At 40.6% G+C, this 11,502-nt stretch overlaps 1 protein-coding gene across 12 annotated transcripts in view; it reads right to left on the reverse strand.

Annotated features, from left to right (window-relative positions):
* The window catches only part of SEC31A (SEC31 homolog A, COPII coat complex component), a 71,945-nt gene that overhangs the window by 56,973 nt on the left and 3,470 nt on the right, over positions 1 to 11,502 (reverse strand). For 10 of the 12 annotated variants that reach the window (XM_025193914.1, XM_006037527.3, XM_006037524.3 and 7 more), the window contains exons 2-6: positions 10,569 to 10,651; positions 9,572 to 9,695; positions 4,444 to 4,642; positions 2,389 to 2,484; positions 1,879 to 2,019 (exon numbers count right to left, since the gene is read on the reverse strand). In XM_025193914.1, the coding sequence (XP_025049699.1) occupies positions 1,879 to 2,019; positions 2,389 to 2,484; positions 4,444 to 4,642; positions 9,572 to 9,695; positions 10,569 to 10,647 (639 nt within the window). In that variant the 5' untranslated portion in view covers positions 10,648 to 10,651. The remainder of the gene's footprint in view (positions 1 to 1,878; positions 2,020 to 2,388; positions 2,485 to 4,443; positions 4,643 to 9,571; positions 9,696 to 10,568; positions 10,652 to 11,502) is intronic. The other 2 variants (XM_025193915.1, XM_006037522.3) reach the window with 1 other exon arrangement.

Here is an 11,502-nt window from a genome sequence, read left to right on the forward strand (position 1 = left end):
TGGCCCTGCCCCAGGGATTCTCAGCTGGCTCTGTGTGGTGCCAGGCAGGCTGTTCTGGTTCCTGCTGTGTCTTCCGGTCTTGGCCGTGCAGCTGGTATGTGGTGCCAGAGCGGCAGATGGGGGTGAGCAGGAGCACAAGACCTGCGCTGGTGCCCTGGAGCCAGGAGCAGAAGGAGCGCGGAGGGGGGTGGGACTTCCAGTCCCAAGATGGCAACCAAGGGGCAGGGCACCTGTGAGGGGGCGGGCTACCCTTGCGGCCCTCGATGGCTTGCCAGAACTCGATAAGGAGACCTTCCACCTGAAATAATTGCCCACCCCTGGCTGAACTGAACATCTATTGCCAGCATATAGCTGTATTATTCTATGACAGGACTGCTGGACATATTACAGCAGGTTGTGATCAAAATTCTCTTTTCTTGCTAAAGAACAGATAATTGATGGGTTGTACCCAGCATCCTCAAGTCACCTATGGTAATTCTAGGCACTAGGGTGAAATAGTTCCCAACTCAGCTCCTTACAATATTTATTTGTAACATCTAGAACGCTATTTGAAATTAGAGTTTCATTGCATCATTCAAAGGGTCACTGCCCCATGGTTCTGGTTCAAATTTTATATTTTAGTATAAAAATAAATGAAAATGTATATATAAAAACATCTATATTTCAGTACAGAATATATCAAAGCCATTGTATAACTATTTTCATGCAAAGCATGCAGATTTTAATGAAAACCATTTGCTGGTGTGTAATGGTTTCATGGCAAACATAACAGCATGACTCAAAGTTGAAAGAGATCAGTCTACCAGTCATGGTCTTTACTGACATATATGCAAAATGCAGATGGTGAAAAGTAAATCATATATTAAGACTGAAATACCTTATTCAAAAGTTTATTTTTAAACTGCTGATTCCTCTCCAAAGCCTGTTATAGGTGTTGAATCCTTTACAATATAAGCATTTATTTATACAAGTAACTATTTTCCTTTATGAATTTGTTCATAAATTTAAGATGGCCAGCAAGCAGCACAAGTCCTTATGTAAAAAGATACTGCCACTGGGTGTCCTATGGCAATCAGCCTGATGTGGAATTCTCCTTTATGCTATCATAGCACAGCTCACTGCTCAGCAATGCATTCAGGTGAGCTCTAGAAGGAACCTTGCTTGAGGAGGTCCTCTCTGGGTGAACAGGACATTTCCATTTCACATCTCCAACATCATGCTCCTCCCCATCCCCTGCCAACATAGCAACAGGAGGCATGAATTCATACCCCCTCCCCCAACCTCCTGTGGAGAGCCTTGGGTAAAATCAGTTCCTGCACTCCTGACTGGCTACTGTGCCCCAGAGAAAACAGAAGTTCTTTGAACCTTCCACCTGAGCTACAAGATCCCCTCATTGTAGAAACAAAACTATTTAAATCCACTCAGAAATGCACCATCCACTTTAGTCTCTTTCAGATGCATAATTTTCAAGATTATGCTATTTCAATCTATTTTAATGAAGTTTTTCTGTTGCAGCACTGAATGGATTAATACTGAATTTATCAATATGATGCATTTCCCAGAACCAGCCTAAGTTCTCACTGCTGGGAATACTGCCCCTTTCCTTTGCTTGAATTCTAAACTTCCAACCATCCAGGCCCAATTTTAACAGAATAGTTTGCAAAATTAATTGTCTAAGATACTATACCACCAGATAATTATTCCTTAAAAAATTAACAGATCCTCCATCAGTCTAAAAAGGGAGGCAGACATATAGGTCCCTGCATCACTTAAAAGTTAAAGGAGAATCTAATGCGGTCATCTGTGTTAGTTAACAAGAATAAATCTAACATTTTTGTATGATAACTAATAAAGGCTTTTGAATGGTTAATGAATTACCCGGTTGCTGTGGTCGCTGACTTTGATGATAGGTTCATTTTTCCTGAGATCCCACACAGTAGCGCGGCCACTAGGACTGGCAGATGCCAAGATGTGCTGGACTTGCTTGTTCCATGAGATACAGCTGATGTCTTCTAAGGGCTGTTGGAAGCAAAGCATGTCTCAACATTACCTTTTGCAAAAAGGAACTCAAGTCTTTTTATTTTAGAGCTACATTAAAAAAAAAAAAATTTAAACTTATGCAAGAATATAAAATGTTTGTATGGATCTTATTTCCAGTAGAAATTTAAGTAAGTATTTTAAGGAGAGTCTCTCACCTCATCAGGTGTTTATCAAGGACTAAAATTCAAGGTAATGCTTGCAATATGCTATTTCAATTTTGCAAACACTGATTACTACTTGGAACTGATTCAATTCTGTATGTTTCCATGAGATCTCAATTCACTTAAATAATCTGCATATTTTTCAGTTAGATTCCTTTATTTCACGTCAGAAATACAAATCTAATACCTGCGTCTTAGCTCCTGGTGTCATTGGCGTGGCAAAGTTGTTCAAATCCCAGATATAGATTTCAGACTCATTAGCACCGGAGGCTACAAGATTTGTCTGAGAAAGAGACATACCAATAGATGTTAGAGTATTTCCAGCTTTAGCCTTTACCTTCTCAAATCTTGTGCATCAGGCCCCAGGAACTGTGTCAATGTATACAAGCTCAGAATGTAACCCTTTATGCAATGTACAAAAAATCCCAGGTTCCTTAAAATTTCTAATGCTATTACTGGTCAAGGACCTATGCACCTTGCAGCAAGTTGGACCTAAATTCTAGGGGCAATGTCCATGCCTTCTAAAGCATACTTGTGCAGAAAACTGACATGAAAGCAGTGGGGCTGCATAAAATGACCTCACCGTGCTAGTGCCCCAATTAAACAAACAGTTAAACAGGTGATTAACTGCTTTCATATTACTAGTCTCCACTGACCTCTAGGGGCCAACACATGTGAACAAAGTTAAATACGTGGTTAAATGCCCATCAGATCAAAGCCTGTAAGAATATTTCCTGGATTAGAAGCAGCATTCAAAGCCATTTTGTAGACAGACGATGAATGCCACATTAAGCGCAACAGAAACTGAGAAAAAATGAACTCAAGAGAATACAGTTACTTGAACAGTGGGCTTTGTTTGCACTTTAACGCTATTGGCAAAACAAGGTTCCAACCATGTAGCAAACCAGAACAGAAACAATGGGATTTAGGCAAAGCATAGTGAACAAATTATTTTCTTAGTAAAAGTAATTCAAAACAAAAAATAAAACGTGTTGTTTATTAAATCAAAACAAATTAATTTGTTGTCATAACCCAATGATTTTTAGTGCCTCGGCACATTGGAATTTTCCCGCCACATGGAGCTTTCTTTGCACAGTGGATTTCTCAGCTGCAGAGAGAAAACCCCGGTGCAAAAGAGTTCCCGCCACACATGCAAATTAGTGTCCCACTATTGGTCAATTCTAAATTATTCCTACGTGGCGGCTAGCAATTGGCTCGCTAGCCGTATAAAAGGTTAGAGCAGTTTCCGCCCAAGTTGGAGGACTCCACAACCATCTCGTGGTGAACTCTGAGCGCCCCGTGGAGCCTAGCAAACTCCGCGTGTGTCTTGGAGGAGGACATAGGGGCCTGATCAGCTCTTAGCCACTCCCCGTCATAGTGGAAAATTTGACGTATCCCCCGTGTGAAGCGCTCGTGGAGTCATGCATCGACGACTCATCTCGGTTCGCTTCGGAAGAGATCTCACTTGTGTTTGTTTGTGTGCAACTGCCACTCAAGCAAGTTTCCTTCCTGCACTGTGACCATTGGCAGTGTAAGTAAAGCTTTTTTGTAAAACCAATACGCTTCCGTGCCTAACTCTACTCCGTCGTGGAAAAACCCCACCTGACGGTCTGGGCTACTGGCCATAGCCTCAGACCGACCCTCATTCCCGACATTTGTCACAGATCAACCATGAATGAAAAAGGCTGCTGTACCTTGAAGGTAATTTATGTTTAGTGACAATAAATAATTAGCTTATGGTTAAGCCTTATTATTTTCAAGAACTCTATTCTATGCAAGGAACTATGAGTTGTAGGCCCCAACATTTTCTGGGTATTTACTGGAACCAAAAATACAAGTGGCAGGGTCACAAAACTTTAAAAAGTAAATATTTTCTTTTTAATGTTTCAATGATGGCAAAATTCAGCAAATATTTATTTTTTCCTACTGACTAGGAAAACTCTGAGGCAGCAAATTAAAACTGAAAAGTGACACTGACTAGAAACAAAATGAAAAGTCAGCTTCATTTCAGAATCTAAACTGAGCAAAAAAAAACAAACACAACCTAAACACTGAGAAGCAAATTGCACTTTTGAAAATCATTCCCTTCAAATAATTATGGTTTAATAACATTTTATTTTAATTAAATATACAATAATATATATACAACAGCAATACTGTCTTCAAAATTTTGCAAGGGAAATAATTTATTTTAGTATTTTATTAATCTATGACAGTGTACATTGAATGAAAGAAGTCTCACCTGGAAAATATTAACATCCAGAGCTCTTACTGGTCCAGTATGCTTGTCTTTCTGGGCAATTATGACTTCGCTGTCTCCAGCTATAATTTTAGCTGGCTCATACAAAATAACATTTCCATTTTCACCACCTGCAATCAGAACTCCTGAAAGACTGCCGTCTGAAGCCATTTGATGAGGCCCCCAGATCAGCTTATGGTACCTAAAAGATACAAATTAAAACAATTTAAGGAAGTGCTCATTGACAGATTTGATGTACATCCTGTTTAACTTTTCAGACAACGTAATGGATGGAAACTCTTAAACTGGTGCAAAACCCAATGCACTGAGCAAAATAAATTGTTTTTGAAACACACTTAATTTAAGTATTGATACTCAAATATTTTTCTTAACAAAGAATATTTTAAACATAAGGAAAAATGTTGCTAAGTGGTAAAATTAAAAGCAGAAGACTAGGGATGCCTAGGTTTTATAGGAGTCTGTAACTGACTCTCTTTAGAGCCCCTCTGTGACAGGTTCAACTTCTGTCCACCTCAGTTCAAGACTCCAAAATAGGTCAATGCTTAGCTAGTTCACAGCGATTTTGAGAGAATGTTTGCAAAGAAGACCCTGAGTGAAAACTAAGCGTGTCTAGCTACTAGAGAAATCAAATCTCTGATATTTGTCACCATTAGTTTGACAGATGGAGGCCCAAGAAGAAGAGTCTCCCTGATACAGAAGCTCTTCTCATCTGCATTTTTGCCATTAAAATGATCTTTTTTACTTCAGGTTCATAAAGTGGCCCATCCTGCACATAAACATAAAGTGTGCTACTTGGAGTGTTGTACTGAGAGCCTGGAAGATACGTTTAGATCCAAAACATTTTCTAGTTAAAACCCCCCAGGGCAAATCTATACTCACACCCAGATTTTGTTTTTTCTAGGCGAGGTTATTTTAGAAGCAAATCAACATTCTGGTGTATTCAACCATTCAGACAGTACATTTATTTTACATAATTATGGACGCACCCTGGCACAAAAAGGCCTTTATATATTTGGAAAGCAAACCAAAAAACTCTGTTTTTTATTTGCATTTAGATTAAGACACCAACATGTTAACAACACGGTGGTCAGTGCTAAGATGAGGCAACTTCGGAGTATTCAGTTTATCATTCTGAAGACCAAGGGCAGGAAGAGTTTATATAGCACAACTTCTCTCTGCCTGTGTATGTCAATTTTCGAAGTCAGCAAGCTGGCCAGACCCCGCAACACATTTAACAGGGGGGGCATGCTGACATTTTACCAGAAATGACACATGGCAAGACCCAAACACATCTCAAAACTACAAATCTTAAAAAGTAAAGAGGTGTGGAGGAATGATTTGAGTTAACTGTATAGTGATTTTCCTCCTGTGCTCTGGTCTTTGAAGTATGCTTCCAAAAGGTTCAGGATGTTTCTGATACCAAAATACTTAGCAAATCTCAGTATGATCTTACTTTTAAGGCCTCATCACTAGACCATGAACTGAAATATAGGCTGATGCATCTGTCAGCAATTGGGATATGTTTCTTTTTAAAATAAAAAATTTGTTGCAATATATTCCATGGGGCAGATTTAGAGACAAATACCTGGGCAATGGGGATCAGACTCAAATTTCTAAAGGCATGTAAAGGATGCCCCAAAAAATCTTGAAATTGATTGAGCTGAGGGAAGCAAACTCTTTTAGGAACCTTTAAAAAAAAATCTCAGGGTTTTAAACAAATGTAACCATGAAACTGGAAAAGAGCATGGTCTAAAATCCTTCTCTCAATGAAGTCAGTGGCAATTTTGCTTTTGATCACTGGCAGAAGACTTTGGGCAGCAACTGCACGCCATTTTGCTTCTCACAAGCTACATGTCAGTAATAGCAGGGCCACAAGCCACAGACAAGACTTTAAGAACCCCCAGCCATATCCGTAACCAAAGCAACCTGGAAACCATAGTTCCAATAATGTACATTAAAACAATGGCTACAATATTCTAAAACTCATGTCCACCCTACCACGATGACCTTAATAGTCAGGCAAAAGGCAGGGCAGTAGAGTGGCACCTTATAGAGCAACTCACTCAGAGAGGCATAAGCTGTTATCAGCAACAGCTTACTGTGTCAAGATGCTATGAATGGACCTGCAGGGAGGAGAGGTTCTAAATAGAAAGCAATCATTTAAAAGTTTAGGGAAGAGGGGAGGAAAGGAGAAAGGGCACTGCAAAAGTAGTAAACAAAAGCAGAACTACAGGGATATGGGGGTTACAAAAGCTAGCCCAGGTAATGGGATAAGAATCCATAGTCCCTGTTTAGACCGTACTGAACACAATTCACAGTCCATGGAAGATTTATTGTTCCACAATTTCACATTCAAGTCAGTTTTTACATGGATGACATCTTCATCATATGCACATATGGGAAGGAAATGCTACAGAAATTCTACCAGAACTTTAAAGAGTTGCACCCCTCCGTCAAACTTACTATAAAATACTCTACCCAGCAAATTCATTCCTTCAATGCCACTGTGAAAGCTAAAATGACCACATCACCACTGCACAGTATTGTAAACCCACAGCCTCCTACAGCTATGTCCACAACACCAGCCTTTATCCCAAGCACACCACTAGATCCATCATCTACAGCCAAACTCTATGATACAACCATACCTGCCCAGATCCCATCAACCAGGATGCACACGTTATGGATCTGGAGCAGGGGGTTCTACACTTATAATATAATCCCCAAACCATAGCATTCAGATCAACAAAGCCAGACTCAGACCCCCCTCTTAACTACCACAATACCAACTCTATGATAAGAACAACAGAATCCTTGGGCACCTGCACACGTGCAGCAAGACTACTCCAACGCACTGTAATTATAGTGCGTTGGAGCAGACTCAATTAATCAAGCAGACTTCAGTGTCATGTGCATCAGTGTCCCCGTGTTGAAAAATGGCGGCAGGGGCACTTTAACTAAAGCTCGTTTGAAAAGCATTTGTTAAAGCCCCCCCCCGACATATTTCAGAGTGGGTGCGCTGCACTGATGCACATGATGCTCTGGGAACTTTAATTCTAATTAAAGCAGCTCCTCCCCCGAGCTTGTGTATAAATGCCCCTGATCATCACCTACAGCCCCTATCCTGAACACCAAAGACACATCACTAATGACCTTTAACCCCTCCTGAAAAAACAGCAACCATCTCAAGGCAGTCTTGGGGGACACAGATTATAACACCTGGCTGACTCACCTGCACCCTCTACCATCTATGTCATCAAGTATTTACAGTGCTCCTGCCCATGTGGACATGGGACTGATGGGGCAAACCCCTCCATGAAAGAATGGACATCAATTTAACATCCATTCCAAAAGACACAAAGGCCTGTGGCAGAACACTTAACCTCCTTGGATAGGCCATCGCTGACCTCAGAGAAGCTGTTCTCAAATAACAAACCTTAAAAACTAACTTGAACATGAAATTGCAGAACAAAAAATAAATCCATACGCAGACTGGAATGTTAAGTATGGTCTAAGCAGAGATTATAGATTATTATCCTATTACATGAGCTAGCTTTTATAACCCCTTTGCTTCTGTTTTTCTGCTGTGTTTATATCACTGTTGCCTCTCTCAGCAGTGCCCTCTCTCCTTTCCTTCCCCCTTCCCTATCATTTAAATGACTGCTTTCTATTTAGAACCCCAACTCGCTGCAGGCCCCATTCAGAGCATCCAACAGAGCAAGCTGTTGCTGACAACACTCTCTGAATTAGTCTATAAAGGTGCTACTCTGCCCAGCTTCCTGCCTAACTTCTGATTAACACAGCAAACTACCTCTCTGCCTTCATTTCTCTTATCTTTATTATGTTAATTAGCTCAAGCCTCTAATCAGATTCAGGAGGTATTGCAGTAGTTGCTATAACAAGCACACAGGAAGACATAGTTCCTTTCCTGGAAAGCTTACACTTTAAATGGTTGATGATTATTAAAACGTCAAGTAATTGTGACAAGTTTAAAAAACTTTGGAAAACAGTCTGAGCCCTTCAAGTTTTAAAATGCACCATGGAAAATAAAACAGAATACATTTCCACTTATGGCATAAACTGACATTAGATGGCTACTTCATCCATCCAATGATTTGGATTTTTAAATCTCAAAACCTCACTGAGCTATAGTATTCTATAACTCTACAATAAATATCTTTCATAAAATGATGCATTCACACTGCTATCATAGCATACTCACTGACTGAACAACTCCCAAACTAAGTATTCCAAACACCTTCACTGACAAAGTTACTGGTTAGCAGCAGGACTAAGGTCTGTGCTGACATTGTATCTGGCATGAAAGATGCATAGATCTGATCCAATGCCAATGGAAAGTTTTCAGCTCCTTTTCTGTCGCCAAAAAGAGCCCTTCATTTCTTTCACTGACATTGTTAAAGTTCATTTGCAATGAGCAAAAGGCACTACAATAGTGTTGTGCCATTCCAAAAGCAAGTGCCACTGAGCTATTAATAGGCTGGGTGTTAGTGCTCGTGATGTCCATTTTTGCTATGTATACACATGAATTTAGAAGTCACAGGGGTCTAAATGAAGCAAAATCACCAGAAACATTCAGTGTCCAGGTTTAAGTACTGATCTATATTTTGAATCTAAGGAAAACCACATTGTACAAGTTCTACAGTATTACAACACCTAAACACAATGGGATGATGCAACATGCAGAAGCTGTAACTGTATTGCCCTACTGTTAAAAGAAATAAAATATTTAATATTTTGCCTCTGGTCTGTCCAAATTCCCCAAAACTGTCATGGGATTACAGCTGTCCCTCAATTGTACATTAACCAACACCAACCCAAGATACTAATGGACGAAAGGGAACTGAACCGAACTCCTTAAAGTCCCAGGCTACAGTCCTATCCACGAAGGCCATTCTTCCTTCCTTTAAACAGCAACAGCACTCATGCAGCTACAATCTGTACAGCAAAACTATGTTGTCTCCTGAGCAACTGAAGTCAAGAAGAGTTAAACCTCTGCACCTTGTCCTCTCCCTGCAGATGATGAACTGTAGTTCACATAAAGCATACATTTGCACCAAGAAGAACATAAATTTAAAGCTCCAGTTCATACCTGTGAGAAGAGGAGAAAGTAGCACAGGACTTCATATCCAGTGAAGGGTCAGACAAGTCCAGCTCAAACATTTCTAGGGAGGCACTGGTACTGAAAGTTGCATCCAACTGCTGAGCAGATGTACCTACAGAGAAACACATTATTGTAAATGATATGCATTAAAGGTACACTATTGTATAAGAATCGAACTGCACATCATTAAAGGCATTAACAAACACAATGGGAATATGACTCCAGATTCTAAGGTACCTACAACATGAAAGGTGGGCAGGGTTTTTGGTTGGAGTTTTAAAAAAAGAGAGTTGAAAAGTAGTCCCAGGTTTTTCACTTTTCCCCAAATTCCCCTTGTTGGTTTTAGAGCCTTTAAAAGAGAGGGAGACAGCACAACAGGGAAAGAAAAGTTTATTTTCCTTGTGGTTGTTTTCATGGGCTTTTCACACAAGAGATGTAATGGAAAAGTTGTCTGATGTTCCAGTAACTTTCCTCTGCCACTGCAGGGAGAAACAGTGATGGTAGGCATTTTCCCTGTGGTGCTGCAGGGAAGAGCAGCAGTGGCAGCTGGGTCCTAGTACCCACCTATCTGACTACCTCTGACCCACACTGGGCAGCCTAAAGAAGTGGCAGACAGCTGGTTTGGGCTACCAAAATTACTGACTAGCTGCTAGCATTGGTAAAAACAAAGAACTGTAATCTCATCAGTTGAGCAAGAAGAGCTTTGAAATACAGTAATCAATGCTGCAGTATAGATAGGGGAAAATGCATTTTTACAACGTGTAAAAGCATGGGCAGGCTGAGTGTATGATTTATAGGGAAAGCTGCTATGTCATGACTTGGAAAGTTACCTTCAGTAGACACTGTACTGTATTCTCAGTTACTGTGTCAAACTTCAGCACATTCATTTTCTATTCAAAGTTTCCACTATAGCCACTGTATCATAATATAGACTGTACGTAATTACAAAGTCCCTCTCATAGCATAGAGGTCTTCAAGGACTTACCCGTGGCCAGGTAAATGGGATGATGTTGGGCAGGACTCCATGCTTGAATAGCAGTGCGATCAATCTCCTTGAGCTTCATCCTGCTAAAAGAAGGCAATTTTTTTAATAATACAGGGACACTAGACAGAATGGTACTAAGATAACAGTGAGGAAGTGTGCTGCACGTGGAGTGCTAGGTATAGCAGGCTTTTGTTGAGAGGAGGATAACACTGAAAATTTAGCTAAGTTCAAAAGAAATAAATACTTGCTAAACAGGTTGAAGGTATCCCAGTTAACTTGGGAAGTACAGCATCACACTTATAGATTTGGAGATGACTTTCTAAGCAACACAGCAGCAGAGAGGGAACTCAGAGTCATAGTTGACTCCAAGATGAACATGAGTCAACAATGTGACGAAGCAATCAATAACGCTAATCACACTTTATCATGCATTAACAGGTGCATCACAAACAGGTCTAAGGAGGTGATACTTCCCCTCTACATGGCATTGGTAAGGCCACAGTTAAAGTACTGCATCCAGTTTTGAGCACCACACTTCAAGAGGGATGTAGACAACATCGAGAAGGTCCAGAGGAAGGCTACTCAGCTGGTTAGGGGCCTGCTGGTAAAGTCCTATGAGGAGAGATTGAGGGACCTGGATCTCTTCAGCCTCCATATGAAAGGCTGAGAGGTGATCTTGTGGCTGTCTACATGTTCGTCCGGGAGGGGTCAGCAAGGAATAGGAGATACTCTGTTTGCCAGGGCGTCCCTTGGAATAACTAGGAACAAGGACCACAAACTGAGGGAGGGCAGAATTAGACTAGACATTAGGAAGAACTTCTTTATGGTAAGGGTTACCAGAAACTGGAATAAGCTTCCAAGTCAAGTGGTGCTCTCCCCTACTTTGGAGGTCTTTAAGGCACTGGACAAACACCTGGCTGGGGTGATCTGATCC

The sequence above is a fragment of the Alligator sinensis genome, unplaced genomic scaffold (assembly GCF_000455745.1).
Source record: "Alligator sinensis unplaced genomic scaffold, ASM45574v1 scaffold1384_1, whole genome shotgun sequence".
Lineage (NCBI taxonomy): Eukaryota > Metazoa > Chordata > Crocodylia > Alligatoridae > Alligator > Alligator sinensis.